The 23902-nt window shown below is 47.1% G+C and overlaps 1 protein-coding gene across 12 annotated transcripts in view; it reads right to left on the bottom strand.

Moving 5' to 3' along the window:
* The window catches only part of FAM135A (family with sequence similarity 135 member A), a 325004-nt gene that overhangs the window by 156267 nt on the left and 144835 nt on the right, over positions 1-23902 (bottom strand). For all 12 annotated transcript variants that reach the window (XM_063916772.1, XM_063916769.1, XM_063916771.1 and 9 more), the window contains one exon: positions 17988-18067. In XM_063916772.1, coding sequence (XP_063772842.1) covers positions 17988-18067 — 80 coding nt within the window. The remainder of the gene's footprint in view (positions 1-17987; positions 18068-23902) is intronic.

The raw sequence follows: 23902 nt of genomic DNA, 5'->3' as shown, positions 1-23902 counted from the left end.
TTCCAACCTGTATCCCTGAGATATTATCTGCAGGATCCAGGGATCTACTTGCGAGTGAGCCCACTGCGCGCTGTAATTTTTGAGACGACCCCCCATGGTCCCCGAGTCCGCTTGAGAAGCCCCAGCGTCATGCTGAGGCTTTTGTAGAAGCCGGGGAGGGCTTCTGATCCTGGGAAGGAGCTGCGTGTTGCTGTCTCTTCCCTCGACCTTTGCCTCGTGGCAGATATGAATAGCCCTTTGCTCTCTTATTTTTAAAGGAACGAAAGGGCTGCGGTTGAAAAGTCGGTGCCTTTTTCTGTTGGGGAGTGACTTGAGGTAGAAAGGTGGATTTCCCGGCTGTAGCCGTGGCCACCAAATCTGATAGACCGACTCCAAATAACTCCTCCCCTTTATACGGCAAAACTTCCATATGCCGTTTTGAATCCGCATCGCCTGTCCACTGTCGCGTCCATAAAGCTCTTCTGGCCGAAATGGACATAGCACTTACCCGTGATGCCAGTGTGCATATATCCCTCTGTGCATCACGCATATAAAGAAATGCATCCTTTATTTGTTCTAACGACAGTAAAATATTGTCCCTGTCCAGGGTATCAATATTTTCAATCAGGGATTCTGACCAAACTACCCCCGCACTGCCCATCCAGGCAGTCGCTACAGCTGGTCGTAGTATAACACCTGCATGTGTGTATATACTTTTTTGGATATTTTCCATCCTCCTATCTGATGGATCTTTAAGTGCGGCCGTCTCAGGAGAGGGTAACGCCACTTGTTTAGATAAGCGTGTTAGCGCCTTGTCCACCCTAGGAGGTGTTTCCCAGCGCTCCCTAACCTCTGGCGGGAAAGGGTATAATGCCAATAATTTCTTTGAAATTATCAGCTTTTTATCAGGGGCAACCCACGCTTCATTACACACGTCATTTAGTTCTTCTGATTCAGGAAAAACTATAGGTAGTTTTTTCATACCCCACATAATACCCTGTTAAGTGGTACCTGTAGTATCAGCTAAATGTAACGCCTCCTTCATTGCCAAAATCATATAACGTGTGGCCCTACTGGAAAATACGGTTGATTCGTCACCGTCACCACTGGAGTCATCGCCTGTGTCTGGGTCTGTGTCGACCGACTGAGGCAAAGGGCGTTTCACAGCCCCTGACGGTGTTTGAGTCGCCTGGACAGGCACTAATTGATTGTCCGGCCGTCTCATGTCGTCAAACGACTGCTTTAGCGTGTTGACACTATCCCGTAGTTCCATAAATAAAGGCATCCATTCTGGTGTCGACTCCCTAGGGGGTGACATCCTCATATTTGGCAATTGCTCCGCCTCCACACCAATATCGTCCTCATACATGTCGACACACACGTACCGACACACAGCAGACACACAGGGAATGCTCCTAACGAAGACAGGACCCACTAGCCCTTTGGGGAGACAGAGGGAGAGTTTGCCAGCACACACCAAAAGTGCTATATATATATCAGGGATAGCCTTATAATAAGTGCTCCCTTATAGCTGCTTTGTTATATCAAAATATCGCCATAAATGTGCCCCCCCCTCTCTGTTTTACCCTGTTTCTGTAGTGCAGTGCAGGGGAGAGACTTGGGAGCCGTCCTGACCAGCGGAGCTGTGAGAGGAAATGGCGCCGTGTGCTGAGGAGATAGGCCCCGCCCCTTTTCCGGCGGGCTCGTCTCCCGCTATTTAGAAAAATTAGGCAGGGGTTAAATATCTCCATATAGCCTCTAGGGCTATATGTGAGGTATTTTTAGCCTTTATAGGTACTCATTTGCCTCCCAGGGCGCCCCCCTCCCAGCGCCCTGCACCCTCAGTGACTGCCGTGTGAAGTGTGCTGAGAGGAAAATGGCGCACAGCTGCAGTGCTGTGCGCTACCTTTAGAAGACTGCAGGAGTCTTCAGCCGCCGATTCTGGACCTCTTCTGATTTCAGCATCTGCAAGGGGGCCGGCGGCGTGGCTCCGGTGACCATCCAGGCTGTACCTGTGATCGTCCCTCTGGAGCTTGATGTCCAGTAGCCAAGAAACCAATCCATCCTGCACGCAGGTGAGTTGACTCCTTCTCCCCTCAGTCCCTCGCTGCAGTGATCCTGTTGCCAGCAGGAATCACTGTAAAATAAAAAACCTAGCTAAACTTTCTCTAAGCAGCTCTTTAGGAGAGCCACCTAGATTGCACCCTTCCCGGCCGGGCACAAAAATCTAACTGGAGTCTGGAGGAGGGTCATAGGGGGAGGAGCCAGTGCACACCACCTGATCGGAAAAAGCTTTACTTTTTGTGCCCTGTCTCCTGCGGAGCCGCTATTCCCCATGGTCCTTTCAGGAACCCCAGCATCCACTAGGACGATAGAGAAATATAATATTAATATAAATAATTATGACTAAAGTGCATGGAATACTAATTAAAGCTCCTCTGTGCCTGAATATTCAGGTTCCACCAAGAGAACACTGGCGTTTATGCTGCACTTTATAACTGTAACCAACTAGATACCTCTGAATCAGCATCGGAGATACCGCAATGTCAACAGACATTGTTAAAATATCGTCATGGAGCTTGTCGACATCTCCAGAATTCCAACATTAGGGTTAAGCCGTGGGAGGGTTATGGTTAGGCTGCGGGTGGGGAGTGTTAGACAGCACGAGAGTCAGAGTTCAGATAGTGATAGCGTACTCACCGCCGCTGGTTCAGCTGACTGCCAGACCCAGAAAAGAAAGCTGCATTACCAACCCACTACAATTTTGTTGACATTCTAACTGTGTTGACATTTCATCAGTGTGATGAATGCCGACAAAACAAACCCAACCCATCTAACTGAATTAACAGATTCACACTCAGTCACACACAGATATAGAAGTGTTTCCTCTCAACTAAATCAGTGCAGTCTCATGAAGCGGTTTTGTCACATCTGATTGCGACCAAAATACACATTCAGGCAAAAAAAAGACGCTCTTGGCTTGGCTGCTTGTGCCGCATGGTGTATAGAGGCTAGGTGTATGAAGACACATCTGTATTCTATTCAGTTACTGTACATTGAAATATAGACATTACCTAACACATTGCTTATAATACTATCTCTATACAATAAGCCTCTGCAGGTTCCCAAAATGCAAGTGATTAGTTGCATGAACAAACCTCATGAACACATGAGCTTGGGTAAGTAAGCTTTGGGGATGGGGTATAATCAGAATTGTCTACTCTTCTGGAATGTCTAGAAACTTCTGAATTTTGGGGAGCTCTTCCGGAGCCAGCATCTTAATGACTAGAATCATTGTGTTGCATAAGCTGGGGCCAACCACGCAACCTGGATGAAGATTCAATCTTTGGAGACGTGAACCTTTATAAAAATAAAATAAAAATCCTGAACACCAAAGTATGAGAAATAAGGGAAGTGCAGAATTTGTAATAAGAACTATAATAGCGGTATACGCATCCAATTAGACTCTACACCAGTGATGGAGAACCTTTTTTCTACCAAGGGCCATTTGGATATTTCTAAAATCCTTCGGGGGCCATACAAAAATTATCAACTTAAAAATTAGCCTGCCCCAAGTCAGTAGTTATGCCCCCAGTCAGTTGTTATGCCCCATTAGATATGCCCCCTAGTAACGCCACTTACACACACACACACACATTAAAAGAAAAAAAAATACCAGCCCTGCTCCTGCTTCCGGATCGCTGCCGTCCGCCTGGCCGCCCGCTCCTTGGAACTATGGGAAAGCAGTCATGATGTCTCTCCCATAGTGCTGCACAGCCGCACACGTACACTGCCTGAGCCGGAAGCCGGAGCTCAGGAGTGAGCTCCTGCCTCCAGCTGCTGCTGAGGGGAAGGAGCCGGGAGCCTGCTGGTAATAAAATCTCAGCGGACGCCCGGCATCTCCCTCGGTTAGGTGAGCCTGGCTGGGCCGGATCAAGTGGCTTTGAGGGCCTTATACGGCCCACGGGCCTGAGGTTCCCCACCCCTGCTCTACACAATAAAAAAAATCTAATATACTGTATTAGACTTTTAAAATAAAGCGCACACACACAAACACAATTGCAGCATTTAATGTCAGGATCAGGCTTGACTGAGTCAGTAGGCCAAAGCAGCTTCTCCAGCTGTAAAATATATTTATCTGCATTACAAAAGAAAATAAAAAAAGTAAAGAAAAATAGTGAAAATAAAATAACATCTATGCCCCCAGCTCTGGAGAAGTACTGGACTAGCAGAATCATTTTCCATTATAAATGAGTATATCCATGAATGCATGCACTGAGTGGCTTACACTTCTTTACTGTGATATGTAATGGTAAATCTACTGGTCTACTGTAAGTAGCTAAATTACAACACACAGTAGGCTTTGTACGTACAATGTTATGTGCTGCTAGATCTGGAGAGGTATGGGTCGTTTGGTCGACTCAACTTAGGTCATTGTGTCGACATGTACTAGGTCGACGGGTCAAAAGGTCGACATGGGTTTTAGGACTTTTTTGGGTGTTGTTTTCTTCGTAAAGTGACGGGGTACTCCAATTAGTGCACCGTGTCCCTTCGCATGGCTCGCCATGCTTCGGGCAAGGTGCCTCGCTCCGCAACCGCTGCGCTCGGCACAGGTTACCGTTCCCAATTGTAGTCCACGTGGATCATCAAGTATGAAAAACTCAAAAATATGAAAAAAAATGTGAAAAACTCAAGTCGACCTTTTGACCTGCCGACCTAATGACCATGTCGACCTATTGACCATGTTGACCTAATGCATGTCGACCTTCAGCGGTCGACCTAAGCTGTGTCGACCTAACGACTGTATCCCATCTGCACAATCTAGCAACTGAAATGTAAAAGCATTGTAGCCTGATGAAGACAGAGAATAAACTTGGCCCAGTCTTATGTTACTTTCTGTCTGGGTGGTGGTTTCTATGTGTACAACCATCCTTACAGTATCTCATGCACTGACAGCTGTGCTATTTCTGATACAGCCCACTGCTAAAGGTCTCTGGCAGAAAGACGACTGGAGATGGCTTTTAGTTAACAGAAACTACAGTATATTCTGGAGAATTAACAGATTACACACAAGAGAAACAAATGCATTTCTACAGAGACTAGAGGTCTGACAACTACACATAATTAAACCAGAAGCCTTCATACAGTTTTTTCTTTGATAAATGAACTGTGATACACCTTCCTTATCTTTGTTTTACTAGCGGACACTGCTAATGACAATAACAATGACATAGTGTAACCTCACTAGATGGCATCATGATTTACCATTGTCTTGCTGATGCAATCAATAAAGTAAAATTGTAGCTGTTCACTTTTGCTTTGGATAGGTCTTTAGGGAGGTTGGGTACGATATTGCGGCAGTGGCATCCCAACAGTCAAAATCCTGACACATTTTAGTGATTATTCTAGCCCTAGCCCACCCTTCCCGCGGCCTAACCCTAACCGTCAGGACTCGTTGGAATGTCGCTGCCAGGACTGTGACTGTCTGGATCCTGACTGCATACCATTTAGGCTTGCAGGAGATTAAAAAAAAAAAAAAGGGAGTTTTATGGTAGACTTACCATTGTTAAATCTCTTTCTGCGAGGTACACTGGATTCCGCAGGGAATAACATCGGGGTGTAGAGTAGGATCTTGATCTGAGGCACCAACAGTTTAAAAACTTTGACTGTTCCAAGGATGCACCGCCTCCTCTATATAACCCCTCCTCCGTGCACAGGAGCTCAGATTTGTTAACCAGTCCAATGCAGTAGCAGGTAAAAGAGACGCTAGATGTTAGTCACAGCGAACCACATTCTCACGACAGGAGAAGGGATCAGCGGCTAATGCCATACAAACCTAAAGAAGTTAAGTGTGTCAGGGTGGGCGCCCTGTGGAATCCAGTGTACCTCGCAGAAAGAGATTTAAGTCTACCATAAATCACCTTTTCTGCAGCGGGGTACACTGTGTTCCACAGGGAATAACATCGGGGTTGTCCAAAAGCAGTTCCTCATGGGAGGGGAAGCACTGTAGCGTGCACAAGAACCCAGCGCCCAAAGGAGGCATCCTGGGAGGCAGATGTATCAAAGGCATAGAACCTGATGAACATGTTAACAGAAAACCACGTAGCCGCCTTGCACAATTGTTCTGCGGACGCGCCACGGCATGCTGCCCAAGAAGGTCCAACAAACTGAAGAGATGGCGCCCGGAGCTGGGGGGAGGGGCTACAGGCAGCGTTCTATCCACACAATTCTGGACTTCACCATCGGTACTGTAAGGAGCCTAAAATAAATGCCTGTGCTCCCAAATTGCCTTGGTGGATATAGTGGAGTCCCTGAGCAGAACAGTGTCCACGCCAGCTGCGCGGTCCGTCTCCCATGGGTCGCACACGAAACGCGATTTTACCCGGCGCTTCCCCCTGGGTGACACACTTACCTCCTCTCCAAGTCCAGCAGCCATGCGATCCAGATGAGCAGCAGCGGTGTGCCAAATTATCGGTGCGTCTCCGCTGTAAGTACCCGGGAATCAGGCCGCGGGAGTATACAGCGCCGCAAAGGGGAGGTGATGGAGACGCAGCACGGCATGTCTCCTATAGACATAGAAGTGCTGCGGCTCAGCATAATAGTGAAAGCTTTTCTTCATTTTCTTCAAATGTCTTCAGGGCTGCCTAAGGCAGCCCCCACCTGTTAGTGACCTGCACTGCAGGCACCAACTTTAAATCTGAGCACCTGTACACAGAGGAGGGGTTATATAGAGGCGGCGGTGCGGTGCATCCTGGGAACAGTCACAGTTTTTAGCCTGTTGGTGCCTCGGATCAAGATTCGACTCTACACCCCGATGTTATTCCCTGTGGAATACCAGTGTACCCCGCTGCGAAACACTTGTGGCGCCCTATAAATAAAATGTAATAATAATAATAATAATAATAATAAAATATCCTCTGAACTAAATGTCCCAGCAATTCTTGACAATAGACCCCCTTCTGCCCCTCTTTCAACAATGCTCACACTGTTTTTCTACTGAAGCACAAAAGAGACCCTCTGCTGTTGGCATTACAATCAGGCTTCTCAATATTGGTTTTCACATTTCAGGCCCATCTATAAATACAGATACTTTAAATACATTACATTATATTTTAAGCTGACACTAACACACCCACCATGGCACAATTTACTCCAATTGACTGTGCTAAGAAATATACTTCTTGTCAAATACCTTAAAACATTCCTTAATATACCAACTAAATGTTTCCCATACAGTAACTCTTAGTAGCAACTTGTGTGGCTAGAAATCTATCCCCAGATGTCCTAGGTAGGGCCATTCTTATTAGGATGGTCTTCTTCCCGGAAAACGATAAATACAATATAATCATTACCTCTTCTCCTTACAGAGACCCAGAGGCGTAACTACGTGTGTGCCAGGTGTGCCTGGCACACAGCGCAGTCGCCATGAGGGCGCAACGGCCAGCATTCTATGTCAGCGGCTTGTAATGAGTCAAACTGACTCATTACAAGCTGCCTGTGATGTGTGCCCCGCGCTGGAGGAGAGGATGAGGAGCAGGGGAGGAGGAGGAGGGAGGGGGATTGGAGCCGCAGCAGCACTATGTAATTGGTGGCTGCGCCGCTGCTGCAGCAGTCCCTCTCCTTCCGCATTGGCTGGCCGGTGCTGCGGTGAATGCTGGGATGCGCTTCCCTTATCCCAGCATTCACAGCGGCAGGCGGTCTGCCAATGCGGAAGGAGAGGGACAGCTGCAGTGGTGCCACCACCAATTACATAGCGCTGCTGCGGCTCCCTCCTCCTCCTTCTCCCCTGCCCTGGATCTGCCAGCACCGAGGATCCTGACTGCCTGAGCCAGCGGGGAGAGATGGTAAGTATCTATCTATCTATCTATCTATCTATCTAATCTGCCGTACAGTGTAAAAATGGGACGCTGTCTGCCGTAATATGTAAAAAGGGGACGCTGTCTGCCGTAATGTGTAAAAAGGGGATGCGGTCTGCCGTAATGTGTAAAAACGGGACGCTGTCTGCCGTAATGTGTAAAAACGGGACCCGGTTTGCCGAATGTGTAAAAAGGGGACCCTGTCTGCCGTAATGTGTAAAAAGGGGGACGCTGTCTGCCAAATGTGTGAAAAAGGGGACGCTGTCTGCCGTACTGTGTAAAAAGGGGGACGCTGTCTGCTGTAATGTGTAAAAAGGGGTACTGGCTGCCGTACTGTGTAAAAAGGGGGACTGGATGCCGTAATGTGTAAAAAGGGTACATTATACACTTGTATTGAATGTGAAAGTATACTACAGTAAGATAGATATAAAAATAAAAATAATAATCAAGTGTCTGGAAGAAACTAACATGCATACGTACTTCGCCGCCGACAGATGAATAAATCCATTGGTTTTGATTATGCCGTAATGGCTACGGGATTAGGACGCTAACATACAATATCCCTAACATAAATAGGCAATAATGTACTTGTAACACGTCCATTTGCGTCAGTGTACACTACGGGTTTTATGTTGCTTTGTCTGCGGGACTTGGACGCTCACATATTCCTAAAGTACTGTAAATGGACCATATATGCTGTGCTATTTGCGTCTGTACTGTATATACTGTATGACATAATGTAGCGTAATGAGACGCTGTATATACTGTATGCAGCGTAATGAGACGCACTAGTAAAGTAGTTCTTACTATGTATTTCAGTATTGTATTTTACGGGCGACCACACGCATGCGCAGTGGTGATTGTAAAAAGCAACATCTGGTGGATGATCGCAGGTATTACATGTAAAGGTAACATCAGACACTCTGTGCGCATCCGTGCGATTAGGCGCGCCTCCCTGCGCCCCGGTACGCTGCATATGCCCGATCATGACTAACGCCTCAGCCAGTCAAGATAACGGAGGACCCAACTGTAGCTTGAATACTGGTCCAGTGATAGCCAGGTGACTGAGGCTTCTTCTTGTGAGTACAGTGTTGCCAGGGTCGGCCTGACCATTACGCAAAGTACACAGCCGCGTAGAGCGCCACACTGTTCAGGGCGCCGCAGCTGCGTTCTCCGTAACCCCCTTCTCCCAGGACACTGCCACAATGCCGCTCCCTGCACATCGCCGCTCCCAGGACACCGCCGGGAACCTGCAACCCTGCTCCCAGGACACCGCCGGCATCACCCGTTCCCTGGACACCGCTGCAACCCCTCTTGCAGGACACCTGTGCAATGCCGCTCCCAGGACACCGTTGGCAATCCCGCTTCCCACACCACTGGCAGAGTGGGCACTAGGCACTCCCCGCATGCAGGGCTGCAAAGCACTGTAGGAGGTCTCCTTCCCTGAAATATGCTGTAACAACAATATGAAGAACCATACTGTATGTCCCATTTTACCCCTGAAGTGTCCATGATCAGTCCAAAAAAAATCTAGTAACCTATACAGTTTATCTCTGCCCATTACAGAAACCAGGTATACCAACATAGGGAAGGCGTGGCCATTTACATATAATGACTGTTCCAGTGAACATATCTGACTTTGTATTCTGCCTTAATTATCAGCCACTAGTTTTTTTAATTTTATTTATTTATTTGTGGCGGGGGGGGGGGGGGGGGGGGGGAGTAACGGATATTATTTGACATAGTACCCCAAAAACACTTATTTGAGAGAAAAATAGTAATAACAAAGTTGTAAAGACATGCGACTATAGCATACGTGATAAGGTCCATTTATGAAGGAAAGAGGATTGCTAAATCTGGCCAAAATGAAAATGGCAGCTTTTACTACATTTAGGAATTATCCCTGTGGAGGAATGCTCATACACTGTGGCTTCAGCCAGGCCAAACAGCCCCTCTCGGCACGCCAGGTCACAGGCAACTCAGCCTCGCTGAGCATTTTTCTAGGTCTACATTTGCATCTTCTTTGCATAAATAAAACTGGAAGTGACAAAAAGGAGATTTATGGTAAGAACTTACCTTTGTTAAATCTCTTTCTGCGAGGTACACTGGGTTCCACAGGGAATAACATCGGGGTGTAGAGTTGGACCTTGATCCGAGGCACCAACAGGCTAAAGCTTTGACTGTTGCCGGGATGCCTTGCACCGCCTCCTCTATATCCCCACCTCCAGGCACTTGAGCTAAGTTTTGTTAACCGGTCCAATGCAGTAGCAGGTAAAAGAGACAATAACAGTTAGTAGCCACAGCGAACCACATTCTCACGACAGGAGAAGGAACCAGCGGCTAATGCCATACAAACCCAAAGAAGCTAAGTGAGTCAGGGTGGGCGCCCTGTGGAACCCAGTGCACCTCGCAGAAAGAGATTTAACAAAGGTAAGTTCTTACCATAAATCTCCTATTCTGCAGCGGGGTACACTGATATTCCACAGGGAATAACATCGGGGATGTCCAAAAGCAGTTCCTCATGGGAGGGGACGCATTGTAGCGGTCACAAGAACCCAGCGTCCAAAGGAAGCATCCTTGGAGGTGGAAGTATCAAAGGCATAGAACATAATGAACGTGTTCACAGAGAACCATGTAGCCGCCTTGCACAATTGTTCTGTGGATGCGCCATGGCAGGCCGCCCAAGAAGGTCCAACAAACAGAGTAGAATGGGCCTTGATAGTAACAGGAGCTGGAAGTCCAGCCTGTACATAAGCTTGTGCAATCACCATTCTAATCCATCTGGCCAAGGTCTGCTTATTTGCAGGCCAGCCATGTTTATGAAAAACAAAAAAAAACAAAAAGAGAGAGAATCAGATCTCCGAAGGGAGGCGGTTCTCTTCACATATATACAGAGAGCCCGTACCACAGACCGCTCTTTGGAGGACAAGTCAGGAGAGATAATGGCTGGAACCAGAATCTCTTGGTTAAGGTGGAAAGATGACACCACCTTAGGTAGATAACCACGGCGAGTTCTAAGAGCCTCACGGTCACGGTGAAAAATCAGAAAGGGAGGCCTACAGGATAAGGCACCCAGGTCTGAAACCCATCTAGCAGAGGCAATAGCCAGCAAAAACAAGACCTTAAGCCATTTAAGGTCCACAGACTCAAGAGGTTAAAACGGAGACTCTTGTAGGGCATCCAGAACAACCAACAAATCCCAACGGAGCAATATAGGGAGGTTGAATCCCTAAAACACCCTGAGTGAAGGTATGAACGTCAGGCAGAGTCGCAATTTTTCTCTGAAACCACACAGACAATGCTGAAACATGAACCTTGAGGGAGGCCAGACGAAGGCCTGAGTCCAGGCCCTGTTGCAGAAATGCCAGAAGTTGGCAGTACTGAACTTGTATGCATCAAAATTCTTAGACGCATACCAGGTGAAGTAAGAATTCCAGACCCTATAATAAATCCGAGCCGAAGCCGGCTTACGGGCTTTCAACATCATTTGAATGACCGCCTCTGAAAAAACTTTGGACCTCAAGACTGAAGCTTCAAGAGCCACGCCGTCAAAGCCAGTCGGGCCAAATCCTGGTAGACGCAGGGGCCCTGAACGAGGAGGTCTGGGCGTTGAGGAAGTAGAAGAGGGCGCTCTATCGAGAGACCCTATAGGTCTGAGAACAAATGCCGTCTGGACCACGCTGGTGCGATCAGAATTAGGATTTCTCCTTCTTGCTTGAACTTCCTTATTACCCTGGGCAGGAGTGACACTGGAGGGAACACGTACGGCAGCCGAAAGTTCCATGGAATTGCCAGGGCGCCACAAACGCTGCTTGAGAATACCTTGTTCTTGCACCGATGACCGGAACCTTGTCAGTGTGTCGAGACGCCATCAGGTCTACATCTGGTTGGCCCCACTTGTCCACTAGGAGTTGAAATACTTTTGGATGAAGGCTCCACTCTCCGGCGTGTACGTCCTGATGACTGAGAAAGTCCGCTTCCCAGTTGAGGTGTCCCGGAATGAACACTGCCGATATGGCTGGCAGATGGCGTTCCGCCCACTGAAGAATGTTTGACACTTCCAACATAGCCATGCGGTTTCGAGTGCAGCCTTAATGATTTATGTACGCCACCGTTGTCGTGTTGTCCAACTGTACTTGAACAGGCCTGTTCTGTACCAGAGGCAGGGCCAGTTTCCAAGCATTGAACACTGCCCACAATTCCAGAATACTTATCGGGAGGAGAAATTCCTCCCTGGTCCACCGACCCTGAAGAGAGTGTTGCTCCAACCCTGCGCCCCAACCCCGCAGACTGGCATCTGTTGTTAGAAGGACCCAGTTGGAGATCCAGAAGGGACGACCCATGCTCAATTGTTGGTCCTGTAGCCACCAGTTCAGTGAGTTCCGGAGTCAAGGAGATCATGTGAGACCTGATCCGGTGAGGTAGGCCGTCCCACTTGGCAAGGATTAGCTTCTGCAGAGGACGAGAGTGAAATTGAGCGTACTCTACCATGTCAAGAGCCGACACCATGAGGCCTAGTACTTGCATCGTCGAGTGTATCAACACTCGCGGACGAGAAAGGAAGCATCTTATCCTGTCCCGAAGCTTCAGGTAACTTCTCTTGGGACAAGAACAACCGTTGGTTGTGTGTGTCCAACAATGTCCCCAGGTGCAGCATGCTTTGAGCAGGGACCAGGGAGAATTTCTTCCAGTTGATGAGCCACCCGTGGGCTTGCAGGAATTAGACCCTCAGTTCTAGATGACGGAGAACCTCTGGGGAGTTTGCCAGGATCAACAAGTCGTCCAGATATGGCAGGATCCTGATACCCTGACGGCGGAGCAGAGCAGTCATAAACGCCATGACCTTGGTTAAGATCCGCAGAGCCGTGGTCAGTCCAAAAGGCAAGGCCTAGAATTGATAATGTAGGTTGCCAATAGCAAACCGCAGGTATTGCTGATGCAACATGGCAATAGGTATATGTAGTCAAGCATCCTGTATGTCCAGGGATACCATATAGTCCATGGGCTCCAAGGCCACAACAATAGAGCGAAGAGTTTCCATATGGAACTTGGATACCTTCACAAACTTGTTCAAAGACTTGAGCTTGAGAATGGGCCGGGAGGAAGCATTCGGTTTCGGAACAGCGTTGAATAGTACCCCCTGCCCCTCTGAGCCAGAGGCACCGGCACTATCACTCCTGTATCCAGGAGGGATTGTAACACCAAATGGAGAGTTTTTGCTCTCACCGGATCTGAAGGGATATTTGTCGAGCATAACTGGCGAGGGGGGCGCTTCTTGAAAGAGATGGCGTATCCGTGAGTGACGACTTCCCTTACCCAGTCATCTGAAGTGGTCCTTAACCATACCTGGGCAAACAGTAGAAGTTGGCCTCCCACCCTGGGATCCCCCAAAGGGAGGCCCGCTCCGTCACGCAGCAGACTTGTCTGGTTTGGAAGCAAGCTGACAGGCAGCCCAGGAACGTATAGGTTTGGGCTTAGAGGTTTTGGAAGTGCGAGCCTGTTTCGGGAACGCCTGGACCTTTGCTATAATTGGAGGTCGAAAGGTAGTACTTTTAGCCTTCGGAGCCGAAGGATTAGTACTCGGTAGACATGCAGTTTTAGCAGACGCTAAGTCAGCAACAATATTGTTCAGATTTCCCCAAAAAGGATGTCTCCCTTAAAAGGGATAACCTCCAAGGTCTTTTTAGAGTCCAGATCCACAGACCAGGACCATAACCACAGAATCTGGTGAGCCAGAATGGATGTAGTAGACGCTTTGGCCGCCAGGACACCGGCATCAGAGGCCTCCTCCTGAATATAATGAGAGGCTGTGATAATATATGAAAGACACGGTCTGGCATTATCAAAAAAGTTATAAGGTAGCTTCGCTTCAACTTCTTGAACCCAGGCTTCAATAGCCTTCGCAGCCCAAGAAGCCACTATAGCGGGTCTATGCACAGCACCTGCAAGGGTGTAAATAAACTTCAAGCAACCCTCCACACGCTTATCCATCGGTTCCTTCAGAGAGGTGATGGTAGTGACAGGCCACCACCAGACGCGCGACATGTGAGTCCACCGGCGGTGGTGTTTCCCAATTTTTACTCAACTCTGCAGTGAGGGGATAACGAGCTAGCATCTTCTTAGACGGGGAGAATTTCCTTCCTGGATGCTTCCAGGATTCCTGACGTATGTCAACTAAATGGTTAGAATGGGGCAAAACTAATGTAGTAACCTACTGACGTTTGAACTTATCAGGTTTCTTGGACGTATCTGGAGGTTCAGATTCATCATCAATCTGAAGAATCAGTTTGATAGCCTCCAAGAGGTCAGGATCATCCACCTGTGAAATAGATTCCCCATCAGAAGCATCTGCATCTGAGTATTGGATGAAGTATCTGTAACATGCGTGGATTGTGAGGAAGTAATGGCCCGCTTAGATGACCCTTTGGTCCTAGGAGGGCGAGGGTTAGGTTTTCTTTAGCCAAAGACTGATTTAATTGCTTTAACCGAGTTGACAGAGTATTTGCCCATGGCGGATTAACTACAGGGACGATATGTGGCTGTAATGGCACCGGAGGTCCCACAGGAGGAGTAAGTCTCATTACTTGCGTAGTCAGCAGATTAGAAAAAGCAGCCCAAGGTGGGTCTTGGTGTGCCACCGGTCTACAGGCTGACTGAGGGGTACTGAACAACCGGTACCTGGACCCTCAGCTGGAATATTTTCCTCAGGTGCATCCGCGGCGTCAGTACTGCATGACGCAGGATCAGCCATGGATTTCCCACCCTATGTAGCAGACATTAAGTGGGAACGTAGCCTTAGGGCGTAACAGTACAATATAGCCAGACACAGTACCTGACAAAAAAAACCTGTGGAGTGTGACTGCAAATGCAGAGCATAGAGGATTTAAGTGGTATATGGTGACTGAAATACACAGAGAAAAATACCAAAGTAGTATATCCTGTGAAACACTATATACAGTATATAGGACCATGACGCACTTAGCCACCCTCAGGGTACAGAAAATAGGGATAGCAATATGTGTGAGATACACAGAATAGGAACCACACAGCAGCTACAGGCACACACAGTCACATGTACAATGCAGAAATTATTACAAACAACAACAAAACAGCACTGGACTAGCAATACTAAGTAAAGCTAAGTATGTATACAGATATAACAAAGCACAGTAAATACTGGATGTATATCACAGGGTACTTGTACTAAATATCCTTGTAGTTATGCACTTGTTCTTTACTAACACTGTCTAAACGACATGTAGAATACTTAAGTGTCCTGTAAACGCACAGCGCTGATGAAGCAAGCGGCATTACAGAGGAGACAGTGCCCAGCAGCCCCTGAATCAGCGCAGCTCTGTGTAATGGCGCCCAAATGCTGACAGGGAGTGAGATGCAGCTCCAGGGCGGGAACATTTGCAGTAAATGGCGCCTGGGGGAGGGGCTACAGGCCAAAGCCTTGGCTGGACTTCACCACCGGGTACTGCGGGGCCTATACTAAACGTATTTTAGTAAATCCGACCTGTGCCCTTTGTCCTGGTGGATATAGTGGGGTCCCTGCACAGCCACAGGGTCCACGCCAGCGGCGCGGTCCGTCTCCAGAGACCGAGCCGGATCGCGATTTCGGCGGGTCCCGCTCGGGGGACCCTCTTACCTCCTCCGATGATGCGGCCACGCGATCCAGGAGAGCAGTGGCGGTATGTGTGCCTGAAGGGACCGGAGCGCCTCAGCTGTAAGTACCCGGCAACCAGGGCGCGGGAGTATACAGCGCCGCTGGGGGAGGTGAGGCAGCCGCAGCACGATATGCAAGCCTGACATATAGCAATTAGGAACTAGTGCCAGTGCTGCGGTCCTTGAAGTCTTCTTTTTTGTCAGAAAAGCTCTTTTCAGGGCTGCCTAGCGCAGCTCTTCCTGTTAGCTGCCTGCACTGCAGGCACCAACTTACAAACTGAGCTCCAGTGCCTGAAGGCAGGGATATAGAGGAGGCGGAGCAAGGCATCCTGGGAACAGTCAAAGCTTTAGCCTTGGATCAAGATCCAACTCTACACCCCGATGTTATTCCCTGTGGAATACCAGTGTACACCGCTGCAGAAACTACAGTACATTGCTGACTTCCATTGCTCAATTTGATTTGTGACATTTGTATATATGTGTGCGAATAAGCCTGAAGCTGTAGACACAGCGCTACAAAGCATAGGCCACAGCTATATATCCTGCAATGTTCCGCTGTGCTTCATCTGAACCTTTGTATTTGTGTTTAAAACAAATCACTGTGTGGTCAAGTAAACTATAGGGCTGATTCAGAGATGGGCGCAGATCGCTGCATATACAGATCTGGCTGTATATGCAGCGATCTGCGCCCATCTCTGAATCAGATCTACGTTCATCTCCTCACATGCTGGGGGCCGTGCAGCAGATGGCAAGACCGTTTAGCATGTGTGACTGGCCGCCTCATGATGCATACGCAATAAGATTGCAGACGAATCAAACTTAGGTTGACCCCTGGCTGCGCTGTCAGGCAGTTGGGCACTATTTTAAAATTGGAGCAGCTGCACGTGATGTCAACGCAGCCCTGTGAACGTCCGCCACTGTCAATCTTGCGGCTGCATCCTTCTTGGATGAGGTCGCAAGGAGAAGGGTCGCGCACATGCACTGCTGCCAAAGCACGTGCGCAGACCAGATGGATGCAGCCTCTGCGTACAGACGCATGGCTACATCTATCTCTGAATCAGCCCCTATGACTGGTGTTTTGCTGTGTCTGCTATATGAATAAAATGCAAAACTGAAAGAAAAATAACACGCCACACCATTTGGAGCGACTCAGCTGCGCTGGGCTACTCATACTGTATGGGGTATATGTGTATATGGGTTCACTACGATATGCCGGCGGTCGGGCTTCCGGCGACCAGCATACCGGCGCCGGGAGCCCGACCGCTGGCTTACCGACAGTGTGGCGAGCGCAAATGAGCCCCTTGCGGGCTCGCTGCGCTCGCCACGCTACGGGCACGGTGGCGCACCACGCAATTTTATTCTCCCTCCAGGGGGGTCGTGGACCCCCACGAGGGAGAATAAGTGTCGTATGCCGGCTGTCGGGATCCCGGCGCCGGTATACTGTGCGCCAGGATCCCGTCAGTAGGCATACTGAAGACCACCCATGTATATGTATCTGTATGAGGACACATTGATATATATATATATATATATATATATATATCTCATTGTCTGTAGGGTATTACCAGCAAAGGCCACATGGGGCTCGCTTGCATAAGCTTTCCAATACATCAGGAAGACAATAGCAGATTTGGTAGAAAGAGAAAATACTTTATTATTGAGATGAAGCAGTTTTTGGTTGATTGATTAAAGGACATAAAATTATTGTTTTTCTATTTTTTTTAATTTGTCATTAACTTTTTGTTTTTTTATTGACAAATCTAAATCTGTGTTAGCCAACAATGCCACTTCATGCATGAGCAATCAGGACCACAAATGGCCTGCAATGTGGAAAAGCCTTTGCCAAGTACCACAGGCTGCTAATGTAGCGTAACATTTCGTATGCAGATACAGCCACAGTAACACACAGAATATAAGCATGCCACATATCGTATTAATCATCATAAGCTGCTTGTGCATCCTATTCATCTTGTACATTTTACAATTTCACAGATGCATTTTAATAGAAAAAGTTGCATGAAAAGACGCTACCGTGTCATGCCATGGCATGGCGTTACTAGAAGGGCTATTTAACGTGCCAGAAGGCTAGTGTAAGTGGACACATCAGTATGTATGTAGCCAATCAGGGTAAATGCCTCATTCACCATCATTATCTTATTACACATTTATGAAACAAAATCATTAAATACAGTACATGAAGAGTCATTTTTACAAGACCATTTCTATTTATTATTACAATTACTAAAACATATTAGGAGTTTACTATTAAGAAAAATGTTGGCAACTATCATATAAATCTGCATGTGAAATCAAATTGTTTTCACACAGAACTGTATTTGGGAAAAGCTTACAACTTATTTCCCATCTTTATTAAGTATTTAAATTTTTAATGCAGAAAAAAAAACCCTCCCAGCTACTCAAACGTCTTCCTCACATTATAAAAGAGTTTGAGAGAGTCAGATGAGAGAACAAAGAAATGCATACCTGTGACACGTAGCAGACTTGCTTCTATTCTGTGAGGAATGCGGGGAGGGATTTTCATAGATGCTCGCAGCTGATAAAATCTGAAAAGACAAATTCTAGTAAACTAAACTGAATTTTTACATCATCTCTTAAGTGAACAATGATTGTTCACAGCCTGAAATTGGCTGAAAGATTATCTGGATTGTTTAGTTTGGTTTCTAAACCTGTCCGAGTCAGCCAACTGTTGTTCAGCCAACTTCGAGCTTTGAATGGCGCTCGCTTCCACACAGCGTGCAGTGTATGGAGGTGCTCCAACTATCTGGCAGTCACCTCCTCCCGTATCGGCTGGTTTGCATTGTACGCCCAGGGTTAGTCCTACATACTGAGATATCTCCACATTCATATTTATATGAAAAATAACACATTTAGGGAGGTATTTAGCAAAGCTGGTAGAGGGATAAAATTGTGAGAGATAAAGTATCAACCAAACAGCTACTGTCATTTTTCCAAACACAGACTGTAAAATGGAAGGCAGAGCTTTGATAAATACCACCCTTAGGATCAATAGGCAAGAATTAACTGTAAAGCTTTCTATATGTTGTTAAAAATGTGCTTCCTGCTGTGATTTTGCACATGCAATGAGCTTTTGTTAAAGGGCTGCATTTCTTCCCCATGTTACAAACAAGGAATAGAAAATGTAGGCGGACATAATCACCACTTCCCTTTAGCTGTGATAAACTAGGACTCGCAGAATGCTGTAACCAAGAGGTGTTCTATAATTGGCTTCAAGTTAAATCCCATTATACATGGCGCACGTTGATCAGAGAACACACTTGGTACCTGGTAACTTTTATGATTGTAATAACAAATCATAGTGATCACAAATTTTGTTAAAAAAAAACAACCAAAAAAAACCCCACAACCCTCTTATCTACCCTCTGGCACATTTTAGCTGCAAGAATGAGAGTGGTGTATGTTAGCTGACAATGTATCAAACTAAATATATTTCTTTAATATCCTACAATAAAACTGTCCTTCTTGTATAAAGGTAATATTTAAGCAGTCTTTTTTTTATATTTTCAGTTGATTGAGTAAATGTAAGTTAATGGAAAAAATAAAGTTATGTTTTTATTAGGATCAATAAACATTAGGGTTGCATTAATCAAGCTCATGGTACAAAAAAAGGTTACACTGTTATAACTCTAAACGGTATATTTACTAAAAGGTACTGTAGATTTTCATAGATTTTTTATCAATTTTCAATTAATGAAAATCGATCTAACTGATGTTGGGTTTCAGGGTCTAACAAGCATTTACTAAACAATGATTATTTTATATCAATTTTAAATGTTAGTAAATGTGTGTTTTAGCCATGGAAACCAAACATCGACTTAGATCGTTTGTCATTGATTTGTAATCCAGAAAAATCTACCTTTAGTGTATATGCCCCAAATGTTGATTCAACCAGGGGGGGGGGGGAGATGCTGTTGCCTTGCAGGAGACTAGTAGTGGCTGCAAGTTAACTGGATATGATTTAGTGGGAGGAATCAGTAACAGGCAAAATACGATCATCCAGTCACACTGTAATACTTTAAAGCCACCTCTGTAGCTACAGCTCAGCACTGTTTTAGGGAAGGAGCTCCCATCTCCAGTATTCAGAAGCAGTCTGCTGATTTGATAACTTTAGTCAGGTACAGAATGTGTGCTGCAGTATGTCAATTAACCATACATGTAATTATTAGAAACAAAACATAACTGCAGGAGTAGACAACATGGTGAGAAATGCAAGAAATTAGTTTTTTCTGAAGGCTGCTAATTTCAATTTTGCCACAAGAGAAACCCGTCTTCTGAACACAGTTTATACTGCATTTAGCAAAAAAAAATAAGATTTTACTCACCGGTAAATCTAATTCTCGTAGTCCGTAGTGGATGCTGGGGACTCCGTAAGGACCATGGGGAATAGACGGGCTCCGCAGGAGACTGGGCACTCTAAGAAAGATTTAGTACTACTGGTGTGCACTGGCTCCTCCCTCTATGCCCCTCCTCCACTCAGTTAAGGAAACTGTGCCCGGAAGAGCTGACATTACAAGGAAAGGATTTTGGAATCCAGGGTAAGACTCATACCAGCCTCACCAATCACACCGTATAACTTGTGATAACATACCCAGTCAACAGTATGAACAACAACAGAGCATCAGACCAACCTGATGCAACCATAACATAACCCTTATTTAAGCAATAACTATATACAAGTATTGCAGAAGAAGTCCGCACTTGGGACGGGCGCCCAGCATCCACTACGGACTACGAGAAATAGATTTACCGGTGAGTAAAATCTTATTTTCTCTGACGTCCTAGTGGATGCTGGGGACTCCGTAAGGACCATGGGGATTATACCAAAGCTCCCAAACGGGCGGGAGAGTGCGGATGACTCTGCAGCACCGAATGAGCAAACACAAGGTCCTCCTCAGCCAGGGTATCAAACTTGTAGAACTTTGCAAAAGTGTTTGAACCCGACCAAGTAGCTGCTCGGCAAAGCTCTAATGCCGAGACGCCTCGGGCAGCCGCCCAAGAAGATCCCACCTTCCTTGTGGAATGGGCTTTTACTAATTTTGGAGGCGGCAAGCCAGCCGCAGAATGAGCCTGCTGAATCGTGTTACAGATCCAGCGAGCAATAGTTTGCTTTGAAGCAGGAGCACCCAGCTTGTTGGATGCATACAGGATAAACAGCGAGTCAGTTTTCCTGACTCCAGCCGTTCTGGCTACATAAATCTTCAAAGCCCTGACTACATCTAGTAACTTGGAATCCTCCAAGTCACGAGTAGCCGCAGGCACCACAATAGGTTGGTTCAAATGAAAAGATGACACCACCTTTGGCAGAAATTGCGGACGAGTCCGTAATTCTACCCTGTCCATATGGAAAACCAGATAGGGGCTTTAACATGACAAAGCCGCCAATTCTGACACACACCTAGCCGAAGCTAAGGCCAATAGCATGACCACTTTCCACGTGAGATATTTTAACTCCACGGTCTTAAACGGCTCAAACCAGTGAGATTTCAGGAAACTCAACACCACGTCAAGATCCCAAGGTGCCACTGGTGGCACAAAAGGGGGCTGAATATGCAGCACTCCCTTTACAAACGTCTGAACTTCAGGTAGAGAAGCTAGTTTTTTTATGAAAGAAAATGGATAGGGCCGAAATCTGGACCTTTATGGACCCCAATTCTAGGCCCAAAGTCCCTCCCGACTGTAGGAAGTGAAGGAAACGGCCCAGCTGGAATTCCTCTGTAGAGGCGTTCCTGGCCTCACACCCAGCAACATATTTTCGCCGTATACGGTGATAATGTTTAGCCGTCACGTCCTTCCTAGCCTTTATCAGCGTAGGAATAACCTCATCCGGAATCCCTTTTTTCTACTAGGATCCGGCGTCCAACAGCCATGCCGTCAAACGCAGCTGCGGTAAGTCTTGGAATATACAAGGTCCCTGCTGCAACAGATCCTGCCGTAGAGGCAGAGGCCATGGGTCCTCTGTGAGCATTTCTTGCAGCTCTGGATACCAAGTCCTTCTTGGCCAATCCGGAACAATGAGTAGTGTTCTCACTCCTCTTTTCCTTATGATTCTCAGCACCTTGGGTAAGAGAGGAAGAGGAGGAAACACATAAACCGACTGGAACATCCACGGTGTAACCAGTGCGTCTACAGCTATCGCCTGAGAGTCTCTTGACCTGGCGCAATACCTCTGTAGCCTTTTGTTGAGGCGGGATGCCATCATGTCCACCTGTGGCAGTTCCCACCGACCTACAATCTGCGCGAAGACTTCTTGATGAAGTCCCCCCTCTCCCTGGTGGAGGTCGTGCCTGCTGAGGAAGTCTGCTTCCCAGTAGTCCACTCCCGGAATGAACACTGCTGACAGTGCTCGTACGTGATTCTCAGCCCATCGAAGCATTCTGGTGGCTTCCGCCATCACCACCCTGCTCCTTGTGCCGCCTTGGCGGTTTACATGAGCCACTGCGGTGATGTGGTCTGATTGGATCAGCACAGATTGGTTGCGAAGCAGGGTCTCCGCTTGACTTAGGGCGTTGTATATGGCCCTTAGTTCCAGGATATTGATGTGAAGACAAGTCTCCTGACTTGACCACAGCCCTTGGAAACTTCTTCCCTGAGTGACTGCCCCCACCCTCGGATGCTTGCATCCGTGGTCACCAGGACCCAGTCCTGAATGCCGAACCTGCGGCCCTCGAGAAGGTGAGTACTCTGCAGCCACCACTGGAGAGACACCCTGGCCCCGGGGGATAGGGTGATTAACCGATGCATCAAAAGATGTGATCCGGACCACTTTGTCCAGTAAGTCCCATTAGAAGGTCCTCTCATGGAACCTGCCGAAAAGGAATGGCCTCGTATGATGCCACCATCCTTCCCAGGACTCGAGTGCAATGATGCACTGACACCTGTTTTGGTTTTAATAGATTCCTGACCAGTGTCACGAGCTCCTGAGCTCTCTCTATCGGGAGATAAACCCTTTTCTGGTCTGTGTCAAGGATCATGCCTAGGAGAGGCAGATGAGCTGTAGGAACCAACTGCGACTTTGGAATATATAGAATCCAGCCGTGTTGCCGTTACACTTCCAGAGAAAGTGATACGCTGTTCAGCCACTGCTCTCTTGATCTCGCTTTTATGAGGAGATCGTCCAAGTACGTGATAATAGTGACACCTTGCTTCCGCAGGAGCACCATCATTTCCGCCATTACCTTGGTGAATATTCTCGTGGCCGTGGAGAGACCAAACGGCAACTTCTGAAATTGGTAATGACAATCCCGTACCGCAATTCTGAGGTACGCCTGATGAGGTGGATAAATGGGGACATGAAGGTATGCCTCCTTTATGTCCCGAGTCACGATAAAATCTCCCCCTTTCAGGCTTGTAACGACCGCTCTAAGGGATTCCATCTTGAACTTGATCCTTTTCAGGTATATGTTCAGGGATTTTAATTCAATATTGGTCTGACCGAACCGTCTGGTTTCGGGACTACCACATGGTCGAATAATAACCCCTTCCTTGTCGAAGGAGGGGAACCTTGACCACCACCTGTTGAAGATACAATTTGTGAATTGCAGTTAACCCTGTTTCCCTCTCGTGGGGGGAAGCCGGCAGGGCCGTCAGTGAGGAGGCATCTTCTCAAAGTCCAGCTTGTATCCCTGAGACACAATATCTATTGCCCAGGGATCTAACAGGGAGTGAACACACTTGTTGCAGAACTTACGAAAGCGTGCCCCCACCGGGCCTAGCTCCGTCTGTGGAGCCCCAGCGACATGCGTCTGTTCCTGGGAACTAGCTGTGTTGTGCAGCTTCTTTCCTCTGGCCCCGCCTCTGGCAAGAAAGGACGCATCTCGGCCTTTCTTGTTTCTTTGTTCGAAAAGCTACATTTGATAAGGACGTGCTTTCCTAGGCTGTGCAGGAATATAAGGCAAAATATCCGAATTACCAGCTATAGCCGTGGAGACCAGGTCCGAGAACCCTTCTCCACACAATCCTCAGCCTTCCATATGCCACTTAAGTTGGCATCATCTGTCCATTGCATATTCTACAGGACACGTCAAGCAGAAATCGACATAGCTTTGACTCTAGGACCCAGTATACTCATGTCTCTTTGGGCATGTTTGATTATATATATCTCTTAAGACAGCATCTTTAATATATATATATATATATATATATATATATATATATATATATATACACATACACATACATATATATATACATATACATATACATACTAGGGTCTCAATTTCTGCTGATAAGGTACCTGTCCACGCCGCCCCAGCACTATAAACCCATGCCGACACAATCGCCGGTCTGAGTAGTGTACCAGAATGTGCATGCTATCTGCAGGATCCCTGAGAATAGCTAGGGCTACCTTCTGGGCAAACGTG

The sequence above is a fragment of the Pseudophryne corroboree genome, chromosome 4 (assembly GCF_028390025.1).
Source record: "Pseudophryne corroboree isolate aPseCor3 chromosome 4, aPseCor3.hap2, whole genome shotgun sequence".
Taxonomy (NCBI): domain Eukaryota; kingdom Metazoa; phylum Chordata; class Amphibia; order Anura; family Myobatrachidae; genus Pseudophryne; species Pseudophryne corroboree.
This window is presented reverse-complemented; position numbering and strand designations above follow the sequence as displayed.